The 12,459-nt window shown below is 39.3% G+C and overlaps 1 protein-coding gene across 3 annotated transcripts in view; it reads right to left on the reverse strand.

Annotated features, from left to right (window-relative positions):
- Positions 1 to 1,045: 1,045 nt before the first annotated feature.
- The window catches only part of NNT (nicotinamide nucleotide transhydrogenase), a 96,022-nt gene continuing 84,608 nt past the window's right edge, over positions 1,046 to 12,459 (reverse strand). For all 3 annotated transcript variants that reach the window (XM_047092863.1, XM_047092871.1, XM_047092852.1), the window contains exons 20-22: positions 5,063 to 5,181; positions 3,704 to 3,819; positions 1,046 to 2,015 (exon numbers count right to left, since the gene is read on the reverse strand). In XM_047092863.1, coding sequence (XP_046948819.1) covers positions 1,866 to 2,015; positions 3,704 to 3,819; positions 5,063 to 5,181 — 385 coding nt within the window. In that variant the 3' untranslated portion in view covers positions 1,046 to 1,865. The remainder of the gene's footprint in view (positions 2,016 to 3,703; positions 3,820 to 5,062; positions 5,182 to 12,459) is intronic.

Below are 12,459 nucleotides of genomic sequence, written 5' to 3' on the forward strand. Positions count from 1 at the left end.
CCAAGGTCACCAACCTTTGGGAGTATTAATTTAAGAAATTTTGTATCCAAAAAATCATTTAAATATCCTAAGCAATAAAGCAAAATAAAACCAACTGAAGCATAGTTTTTAACTCAAGTAATACAACTAGATGACAAAGGATTAGTCAGCAGCAAAGAATGAGGTCCTAAATTCTGAAAATATAGAAAAAGATTTACTACAATAACAAAAATAAATAAATCCAAGTATCATTATTTTTAGTTTAAGCTGAATCCAGGAATTATCTCATTAAAAAAAAAAAACCAAGTTGCTGCTTTCCAGATATGCCCACAAGTACTTTGGGAAAAGGAAAAGGGCATAAAGATACGATTTATTGTTTTCCTGGTAGAACTTTCATGATGTAATTCAGACTTGAGGTTACTAATGACCTGAGATCCATTAGCAAATTGCATTTATTACTTAAAAATTAAAAAGGAGCCTTTCCTGCTTTAAAACACATGTACACACCCACACAAACACACACAAACAGATCTTAATCTCAAGCACAGCAAAACAGAAGTTGATTACCAAACCAATAGATATTGTGAGTTATAAACTGAGTAAACATGAGCATTACAGTAAAAAATTTCACAACAGTTAATTCTTTTTCTGGTTTAGAGATAGTTTATATGTGCTTATAATTATTTCAAGAAACTTAGTACCAAATTAGTTACAGAGAGAGACAGATATTCCAAGTATTCACTCATTCATTCACCTATATACAGCTTTTGGCACAGTAGCAAAGTCACAAAGAAAATCTACACTTTTACTGCAAAAAGACATGGTCTTTACTGATGTTTAGATAAACAAAGAGGTAGCTAATAAAAAAAAGGGCCACCATTTTTCTCAAATGTCATCAATTACATAAGACCTCAAAACACATTCTGATTTGGAAAAAAAAATTCTTGCCAACAATTAAGGGAGCGAGTAATTTCATCTATTTCCCAGCGGCAAGTCTTCCCCGGATGGTAGTAACCAGCAAAACTATTCACTTGAGCCTTTTGTCACCAGAGACCATTGCTACATCTCTACGCAAACATGATGAACTCAATTTATTAGTCAAATAGCTGAATTCCATTCAAGTGCACTTAATACAGTAATACACTTTATAAATTGATTGAAATTAAAAACACCTCTGATTGGAAATGGGATTCTTAAGAATACAATACTGATTTCAAATTATATGTTTCACTGGTGTCCTGATGAAACATACAAAGCAAATGATGTCATTGTTTCCAGCATCTCTGAAAGATTACCTAGTCCCTTAAGGTATTAAAATAGAAGTGAGAAAATACATCCCTGAAATCTAGAATTGGTAGTACAGTTTGAAAAGTTGAAGCCAATTTGATATGGTTAATTCAGATCATGGTTAAATGGTAAGAGGATAGCTCAGGAGTTGACACAAGTCTCAAATTAGTAATCTTTGTTGAAAAAACATAAACGAAGGTACCTGTAATGTTAACAAGGTCAGAGTGTTCAGATCCATGTATATAAGTCCTAAGATCCTAAAAACTTAATCTCTTAAAATATTGTTGACCATTGAGGAAGAATAAAAAAATCCAAATGGATTACATCTAAAATGAGGCTGTTCTTTCTCCTTTTATAAAATACTTTTGGAATTCATAACACAAAAAATATGCACAGAAAGACATTCAGAATTTTCAATCTTTTAAAAAAAAATCAAGGGATCTTGAAAAATATCCCTGTTTGCTTTGCATTCTTCAGTCTTCCTTCTCTTCCAAGAGCTTTGCTACAGATGTCTATCAGCTGTATAGAGTGATACTTTATTTGCCTGTTCCCACAACAGAAGAGGTGGCTTTGTCGGACAACAGCTTGGTCTTGAAAATTTACTTCTGGTAGGATTCTCTCACTTTTGCCTGCAGCGCATCACACGTCTTCTTGGCATCGCCTAGAAGCATGGCCGTGTTGGGTTTGTAGAAGATTGGATTGTCCACTGCAGCATAGCCAACACCCAGAGACCTCTTCATAACGATGACCTAAGGAGCAAAGATTAAGGGACAAAATGAGTGTATTTAACAGACTGGGCTGGGATGTGACAGGTATGCCCACATTGCCCTGCCCTAGCTTTAAATGAAGCATCACCACTACTAACTCTTGAGTACACAGTTTTCTAAAATACACAAGGAGTCGTTTTTTTAATGCAGGCACACATTGTATTAACTTTAATTTTTTAAATGTGCCCATACTCACATCCAAGAGAGAAAAATCTTGTTAACAATAAATAGTTTATCTATGAAACATAAGATTACAAGTGATTTTCTTCTCAGAGCTTTTCTCTATAAAGACCCTGTAACATTTTCTACTCAGAAAAATAAGCATCTTTCTCTAATGTGTTAAAGAGACCAAACTTAGTGCATAAGCTTCTAATGGGAAAATGGCATGATTCCTATTCCACCACTTTAAAGTACATCAGAAGGTTCCAGGCGCGCCTGGGTGGCTCAGTCAGTAAAGTGTCTGAATCTTGATTTCCACTCAGATCATGATCTCACAGTGGTGGGTTCAAGCACCAGGTCGGGCTCCGTGCTGACAGTACAGAGCCTGCTTGGTATTCTCTCTCTCTCTGCCCCACCCTGGCTCACTCGCACTCTCTCTTTCTCAAAATAAATAAATAAACATTAAAAAGAAAAAGAAGGTGCCAAGACAAAAGCCCAAACAGCAATCTAGCCCATCACATGACAAAGGTAATAATATTACAGTCCTACAAAGCAAAATGGAAAAAGCAAACCTGTCTCTAATATTGATGTAGTATAGTCATTGACACCTACATGGATTATGGATGGTGCTATCCTGTTAAATAGCAAGTCAGTTCTTAGGAAAATAAAAAGCCTTTCTGTGGTTGTCCAGGTAGTTTATCCAAAAATGAAAGCAGTCTAAATTTATTCACACTTCACTCAGCCTTCGTATAGTCTTCTTCAAATTCTCCAATTTGATGACGAATGCAGTAATTTTTTATCTACACGTGAATAAGTGCGTATCACACTCCCATATTTTCAATGAAGAGAAACAAAATTAAAGGGAAATGTACTTACATAATTACATAATTATGACTGTTAAAATGCAGATCTGACCTAAGGGTAGTAAAGACATGTCCCTCGAATGAGGCAGGGGAAAGGTATAAGCCTTTGAGTCTCTATGACCCAGCGGTGAGCCTCCACAGAGGTGATGTGCGCGAGCAGGCCTTGCTTCCTTATGCCACGTTATGGTTTGGATTTCTAAATCACCTTTCTTCTAGACACCCCATAACAACAACAAATTCCCTTTAAAAAAATTAAATGAAAAAACATGCTCATCTTCGTATATGAAGGCAATGATACTGACTCACTGTCCCAGAGGGAAGCCATCTGCTTCACTGGTCTCTATCTGGAAGTCAGCCAGACTCATTCCAAAAGCTCACAGCTCTTTTTTCAGCTGTGGCTACAGATTTTGTTAATCCATCCACATAATATCGTTTGGTTCTAATGGTGACCAGGGCATTCACTCGGGTTCTCTATTGGTCACCGAACAGACAGAAGCTGGATATAGAGAGCTAGGCCCTACGCCCACTCAAGCTCCTGCGGCTTTTAAAAGGCATAAGCGCTCCTCGCCGAGTGAACCAGGATGGCTCTGTGCGCATGTCTGAAGAGACATTTGACTATGAGAATGAAACACAAGTCTGAAACTTTACCTGCTTTGATTTCCAGACCTCGAGGACTGGCATGCCTGCAATAATAGAGTTGGGGTCTTCCTGAGCTGCTGAATTAACAGTGTCATTAGCTCCAATTACAAGGACCAAATCGGTGTCTATGTAATAAAGGGAAAAAAAGAGAAAATATAAGTCTCAAATAGGCTACTTTCATTTTTTTTCAGGCAAATTATAGTGATCTGCACTTTATAACAATAGTAACAAAAGCCAACATTTATAGGATGCACACTTGTGCCAGGCACTGTACAAAGAGCTTTATCAGAGAGGGTCGGTAACTTAGCCAATGCCACACAGCTAAAAGCAGTAGGTCCTGCATGTGAACCTGAGCATGCTGACTGGAGCTTACATTATTGTGCTTTCCCTCCCCCCAGATGCATCTACCTAATCTGACTTTGCGATTTTTTTATTATCTCAAAATGATCTTGTTGGTTATATTATTTTTGAGAAGACTGGCATTCTATTTTCAACTTTTAAAATGACCACATATGATGCTATTTGATGTCTCAAAGAAAATGGTCTAAGAGTCTGTACTGTATTAAAGCTGTGCCCACAATTCCTGGAACTGGCAGGTTTCACACAAAATTTTGCAACAGTGAAATCTCAAAGGGGGCATAAAATTAAAATGGTCCAAACTCCCTCTTTAAGGACTATAATATAAATTACCTTAGAACTTTGCCAAAAATGCCATGTGAATATAGATACACATATAACTTCATTATTTTTCTCTAATAAACAGTATTTTTTAAGTTTACAGTGGATACTTGCCAGGGGGAACTGGTTTAACTTTAACAAACATGATCTTGGGCCAAATGTCATTAACATTCAACATCTACCCAATGACAGCCATAAAGTACAGCACCTTATCTACTGAAATCCTAGTACTTTAAAAGAAAATAGAAAACTACTTTATTGATTATGAATTAGTACAATTAGAAGCCAGGAAAATCTCAGACACTGGCTAGCATTATACATTAAATTAGCAACAGAACTAATTTTATAAATGAGGAACCTGAGGCTGGGATCTAATGCAAACAAGCGAGAATTGTGACCTAGATCCCAAAGCCAGATCTCTTCCGAGTTCCTCTGCTATGAGCTCCACTATCTCTCAAGATTTTCACCACCCCTCAAAGGCACAAAAGTACCCATGCTACTCACAAATCTGTTGTGCCTTATTCAGTACCGTCTTTCACTGCTTTCATTCCAACTGCACACCTACTAGGGGTAGGTTACTCTTCATTGGACTAGTGGGTGTTCAGAAATCCCACAATTTACGTCCTAAGACGGGCGTTGCTTTATTCAGACTAAGAATATTTAGACTTCAGCATCGCCTCTACCACTTACCTGGGAAATCATGGTTGATCTCATCCATTTCCAGCACAATATCATATGGCACCCCAGCCTCAGCCAGCAGCACATTAAGCTGACCAGGCATCCGGCCTGCAACTGGGTGAATTCCAAACCTAGACATGAAACAAATGAACAGCTGGCCTTACTTGATGGGCCAAAATGTACAGAGACCCCAACATCACCTCCAAATCTGCACACTTTGTTCTTGGCACCTCTGCTTTTCCTGGTACTATCTGATCTCTACAGGCGGGACTAGAACTAGTCCAGATATATGATCAATCTACAAATATTGAAGTTGGAGGTTTAATATCTCAGTATACACAAATGATAACTCCTCTCAAAAAATAAGTGTAACCTTAGAACCTGACTCTTCCATATGTTTTAAGTACAAAGAATTTCCAACAACATTAATAAATAAGATCACCTTACATTTAATAAGCATTATGTTCTCTCATGATACTTTCTGATAAATCTTGAATCTTTAAAAACTTATGTAAGTCAGCCTGGAATTAAACACTTGCCATGAAAAATCAACATTATTCCATCAAAAGCTGACTTCACATTCAACTCTAACCTCTATGTTCAAAGCTGGAGAAATAAAATAGTGTCATGGACAGGAGTTAACAGCCTACAATCTTTCAGAAAATGATATGAAGCATTAGTCTGCATCCCAGAAGAAATGTGATAGCAACATGCTGGAGTGTTTCAAAGACAGAGTGATACACAAATCAGAGCTCCACACTTTTATTAAGGCAAAAGAAACTGAAGCATCAAGCAATTTCTTTCAACCACAACCATAATGGGATCTTTGGAGTCATTTAATCCAGCCCCTTGCCCACAGTATTGATCTCTGTCTCCTCAGCACTGGGCACAGTGCTTGACACACAGGAAGGGCTCAATAAAAAGTGAGTGAGTGAGTGAGTGAATGAGTGAATGAATCCAGTGAAGAAATGCATTTGATAGTAGTTCTTGGCAGGGATCTATCCGACTTCAGTTTAAACACTTTCAGTAACCAGAAACTTACTCCTTCCTAAGGTCTATTCCATTACTAGACAATCTCAAAAATTATAACACACACACACACACACACACACACACACACACATACACATACACACACACACACACACACACACACACACACACACACACACATTCATATTCAACCGAAGGGAACCCCTATCTCATTGCTTTCCAAGGTCTGTAGTTTTGCTCTGGAGCCATAATGAGTTTATTCCCTCTTTCATATGTGGATTCCTTTGAGCTATCCTACGATGCTTACTAAGCAAAACATCCTCAATTCTTTCAATTACTCAACACTGACAGATCCGCTGCTGTCTGAGTCCCATTTCCACAATGCAATATCCAGCTCAAATCTCAGTCCCCCAAAGTGAATACAGTATGCTGGATGCAATCTAGATGCATAAGGCACAGCAAGAAAATCCCATCCTTAGACCTTTCATTGACAATGATGCCTAAGTCAGCCTTAGCTTTTAGGGCCGCCACAATACACTGCTGGCTCACACAAAAATCATGTCATTTAAGACACAGAAACTGCTGCCAAGTCAGGTGTTCCCACTGTTTTTTTTTGTTTTGTTTTTTTAATTTTTTTTTTCAACGTTTATTTATTTTTGGGACAGAGAGAGACAGAGCATGAACGGGGGAGGGGCAGAGAGAGAGGAAGACACAGAATCGGAAACAGGCTCCAGGCTCTGAGCCATCAGCCCAGAACCCGACACGGGGCTCGAACTCACGGACCGTGAGATCGTGACCTGGCCGAAGTCGGACGCTTAACCGACTGCGCCACCCAGGCTCCCCGTGTCCCCACTGTTAATAGAGGTCCTGCTGGGAACAGATTAAAGCAGCACAGGAATTGACCCCTCCCAAAAACACAGACCTGAAAAGGGCTTTAAAATGGCCATTTAATTGCCCAAATAGATGATAAGGGATTTTCCCACATCTTTAAAAGTGATAATGAAGGGGCGCCCGGGTGGCTCAGTCGGTTGAGCGTCCGACTTCGGCTCGGGTCACGATCTCACGGTTTGTGGGTTCGAGCCCCGCGTCAGGCTCTGTGCTGACAGCTCAGAGCCTGGACCCTGCTTCAGATTCTGTGTCTCCCTCTCTCTCTGCTCCCCACCCCCCAACTCACACTCTGTCTCTCTCTCCTTCAAAAGTAAATAAACATTTAAAGAAAATTTTTAAAGTGATAATGAAGAGTCTGAATTACTGGGGGATCTTGTAGTTGGGGGGGGGGACATCAAGTGACAGGTACTCTCTCTTATCAAATTTATTTTTAATCTTAGTTTGGAGATCACCAAATGCCCCTAAATAATAATTTATGTTTATTAAAAATCAGAAACCCCAGGCTAAAAGGAAACAAAACAGTTACCCCTATGCAGTTATACAACAGATAATCATTTTATTTCTCCTCTTTTTAAAATATATTTTCCCAATTTTCTATGAGAATGTACACTTTTGTGGGAGAATCAAACCATGTGATTAAGGGGCTTTGGGGAAACCCCGAAGGGCTAGGAGGACAGTGAGATCAGTGACCTTGGCCCAGCCAGGATCTTCCCAGCCTCACAGTCGCTGAAAGGAGGAGAATGTACACTTTTTATGGTGGGAAAAATTAACTTCATTTAAAATAACTTAATACTTCATGCTATTATATTGTAACACCATTTACAAATGATTTCTCATATATTATTCCATTCTATCCCTAATCATCTTTAAAATTCTCCATCCAGAATTAGAACACTGGGGCGCCTGAATGGCTCAGTCAGTTGAGTGCCCAACTCTTGATTTTGGCTCAGATCAGGACACCAGGGTCGTGAGATCGACCACCGCATCGGGCTGCACGCTGAGTGTGGAACCTGCTGAAGATTCTCTCTCTCTCTCCCCTCACCCCCACTCACCCCCAACTCATGTACTCACTCTCTCTCTCTCTCTCTAAAATAAAAGAATTAGGGGCGCCTGGGTGGCGCAGTCGGTTAAGCGTCCGACTTCAGCCAGGTCATGATCTCGCGGTCCGTGAGTTCGAGCCCCGAGTCAGGCTCTGGGCTGACGGCTCGGAGCCTGGAGCCTGTTTCTGATTCTGTGTCTCCCTCTCTCTCTGCCCCTCCCCCGTTCATGCTCTGTCTCTCTCTGTCCCAAAAATAAATAAAAAAAACGTTGAAAAAAAAAATTTAAAAAATAAAATAAAATAAAATAAAAGAATTAAAATAAAACAAAAAGAATTAGAACGTAAGAGCAAGTGATTCAAACCCAGTCCTTCGTTAAATAAGCAGAGCTTCAGAGCTTTACCCATACACATAACAGAAAGAAGCAAGAATGTAGTAAGGGGGGCTGCTGGTATATATTCTGGCACAACGGCCAATGCTGGCTCTTCCTGATGTGCTATGCAGTTTGTGTAACTTTTTTAGTAAATAGTTACAGCTGGGATTCAAACTCAGGTCTTTCTGCCTCAAGAGTCTGAACTTTTAGCTCTATACATTATAGTAGTATAAGGGAGATATATATTTGAGAGGTATTTTGTTTAGTTGACAGCTCAGGTTTTACTAGTTATGTTGCTGCTAGGCAGGTTACTTAAGGACTCTCACTGTCTCAGTTTTCCCAGAGTAGTAACCGGCTGTTACTATCAGCCCATATCCTGCCAAGGGCTATATAAAACTGTGTAGAAACGGTTTGAGAAATACTTATTATTCTCTGCTTGGATGGGTAAAAAAAGGAGTTCCAAAAATCCAATTCGCAGTGTTCTTTGAGAATAATTGAGAGCCCAGAAAGTTTCAACAGTGCTACAAGCTATAAAATAGAAAAAAAAAAAAATTAAATATCTGCATGAACAAACAGACACAGAAGAAAAATATGTCTCATCTATCTCAACTACTTCATCACCTTTCCCCTCAGTGGGCTAGCTGTAGTTTTGTTCTAGCAAAAATACAATTAAGGGCAGTCATTGTTTCACTCCAGTCATTAGTTCACTCCAGACCATGCTCACCACCTCATAGGGTTTTAAGTTCTTCCACCACAAATTCTCCTGTCGTTTTGGGGACTGTAACAGTTCAACACCTGAGAAAAAATTTTAAATGTTCTCTAAAAACAAGATTGCTTTCTTTTTAGGTTCAAAAAATGTTTCTCTATTTATTGAGAGAGAGAGAGAGAGGGAGAGGGAGGGAGTGCATGGGCAGGGGAGGGGCAGAGAGAGAGGGAGACTCCCACACAGAGCCCAATGGGGAGCACGGAGTCCCACATGACCCCATGAAGTCACTACATGAGCCTAATTCAAGAGTCAGACACTGAACTAAGTCACCCAGGTGCCCCAATTGCTTTCTTTTTAAACTAGACATTGCTATCTTAATGTCATAGTCTATATCAAACCAAAGTTTTCAATCACTCCTGAAAACAAAAGAAATAAGGCAAAATACTGACAATATAGGCTCCCACTCTTCATGTGGTAATGCAAGCTGTCTTCAGCACTGCAGCTGTTTTCAAACTGCCTCAGAGAAAACACTTCTGCAGGGGTAAGTGGACTCTCTGGTTAAGGTAACTTCTTTAAGATTTTAGTGTTTTTTTGTAGTGGCAATAACATAAAACATTTGAAAAAAAAATCTCCAGGAACCAAAGTATATGCTCAATAAATCAGACTTATTGAGACTTACTAAGACTCAAATATGAACATAAATATCATTTTAGTACTTTAGTAACAATATAGTATTTTAGGGGTGGCTGGTTGGCTCAGTTAGTAGAGCATGTAATCTTGATCTCAGGGTCATGAGTTTGAGCTGCATGTTGGGTGTGGAGCCCCCTAGGGGAGGGGAGGGGAGGAAAGGAAGGAAGAGAAAGAAAGAAAGAAAGAAAGAAAGAAAGAAAGAAAGAAAGAAAGAAAGAAAGGAAGGAAGAAAAAGAAAGAATGAATGAATGAATATAGCCTTTTCCAGCTTCTGGAGGCTGTTCCCATTCCCTGGCTTATCACTCCATCCCTCTGACTTCTGCTTCCATTATAACATCTCCTTCCCTGACTCTGACCCTCTTCTCTCTCTTATGACAACCCTAGTGATCACATGGGCCCACGTGAATAATCCAAGATAGTCTCCCCATCTTAAAATCCTTGCCTTAAATCTACAAAGTCCCTTTTGCCATGTGAAGTAACATGTTCACAGGTTTGGGGGATTAAAGTGGACACCTTTGGGGGTGACTGGGAGGCTCAGTTCGTAGAGTGTCTGACTTCAGCTTAGGTCATGATCTCACAGTTCGTGAGTTCAAGTCCCACAACTGGCTCTCTGCTGTCATCACGGAGCCTGCTTCAGATCCTCTGTACCCCTCTCTCCCTGCCCCTCCCCCACTCATATTTTCTCTCTCTCTGTCTCTCTCTCAAAAATAAATAAACATTTTTTAAAAAACTTAAAACAATAAAAAAAAGAAAAACAAGTGGACATCTTTAGGGCCTTTATTCAGCCTACCACAAACTTCCTTTCTAGTCCTAAAATTCCAGGAACTAGGGTTTCTATTTTAGCTGAAAAGTCAATATATACAGTATGTAAATTACTTTTGGATTTCAATTCTGTATCCTTCCTTTATTCTAGTAATTTTATTGTTTTTAATAAAACAATAGTAATTAATTTGTTTTTAATACTGCCCGTGCTTATCTTTATTTTTTTTTATTTTATTTTATTTTTTTTTAATTTTTTTTTTCAACGTTTATTTATTTTGGGGACAGAGAGAGACAGAGCATGAACGGGGGAGGGGCAGAGAGAGAGGGAGACACAGAATCGGAAACAGGCTCCAGGCTCTGAGCCATCAGCCCAGAGCCTGACGCGGGGCTCGAACTCACGGACCGCGAGATCGTGACCTGGCTGAAGTCGGACGCTTAACCGACTGCGCCACCCAGGCGCCCCCCGTGCTTATCTTTAAATTAATCCATCTAGCTATCATCTTTATGCTTTAACTGACATGTCTTGGGCCAGATTAGAAATCAAAGACCTCTGAATGTATTTGTTGTTACTGTAATTTTTAATTAGCTACAGACTGCATAAAGACATTATTTCTGTTGAGCTAGTTGTGAAGGGTAAACAATCACAAAGCTAATCAATGTTATGCTAAATATCCCAAATGATAGACCATTTTATATCTGTTAGCATAATAATTTATTATACCAAACCTTAAGACTCTAAGGTTGGAGAAAAACACATGCAAGGCTCTAACAAGAAAATGCCAGTGTTTTGAGAGAAATAACAGAACACGCTAAATTTTTAGAAATATATATGTGCACACTGATAAGCCAATGTGAGTTTATAACAATTCTGGCCCATATAACTGACTAATCTCCAAAGTCAGTATTAAAGTTAATTATACCAGACAATGGTTTGGCCATAACCAGCAATTTCCAGGAACTGATGGACAATGCTCATTAATGTTCCATCATCATACGAAGAATATCCAGAATTTCAAAATGCAAAGCCTACTAGTCTTTTAGTTCTTTCCTCTGAGCCATGAAAATTATCTTTATTGTACACATGCTTAAAGCAGAATTAGCTGTGCCTGTCTACAAGATTCTACAGAAGGAAAATAAATACTACAACGAGATCACAAAGATCTGCCAAGGTGCCTCAGTGGCTCAGTTGGTTAAGCATTTGACTCTTGATTTCAGCTTGGGTCATAATATTGTGGTTCGTGGGTTCAAGCCCCGTGTCGGGCTCTGCGCTGGCAGTGTGAAGTCTGCTTGGGATTCTCTCTCTGACTCTCTCTCTCCCCCGCCTCTGCTCCCTCTCTCTCTAACTAAATAAACATTAAAAAAAAAAAAAAAAAGATATTCCATGTTCCCAGAACTTTTTCTTTATGCATCTCCTCCTTACGATGCACTGCATCATAGTAACTGGTTGACATGACTGTGCCCTCCAAACTGGGCACAACATGAGCACAGGAACCGTGTCTTATCTGTCAGCTCCCACAGCACCTGGCACTCCTTATAGGGATTCCAAGAGAGGGAGGGAAGGAAAGGGTTTTAAGAAACACAGTGTGCCCAGTAAGGTACACGGACTCATACATTTTTACGTCTCTTTTTAGAGAAAGAATTTAGGGAAGTGGCAAGAAACAGCAGTTAAAAGCTGTAGAGTGCCACTGCCTGGATTCACAGCATTTGGGCAGTTTGATCTGTATGCCTCACGCCTCCTCTGTGTGCAATGGGAATGATAATAAAACCTCTTCAGAGGAGTATTGTGAGATTTAAGTGAGATAGTTCACATAAAGAGTTTTTTATACAAAGTATTTTAGACCAATGCCAAGCACAATAAGCCTTTAATAAATTAAGCTGCAATTATAAAATTCTATTCCAATACATTTCTGTAATATAAATGCTCTCTGTATTTTTCACACAAATACATTTTAATGATCAC

Source organism: Lynx rufus, unplaced genomic scaffold (assembly GCF_022079265.1).
Source record: "Lynx rufus isolate CCGP_SWC_20201006 ecotype Redwood Valley unplaced genomic scaffold, mLynRuf1.p SCAF_1, whole genome shotgun sequence".
Taxonomy (NCBI): domain Eukaryota; kingdom Metazoa; phylum Chordata; class Mammalia; order Carnivora; family Felidae; genus Lynx; species Lynx rufus.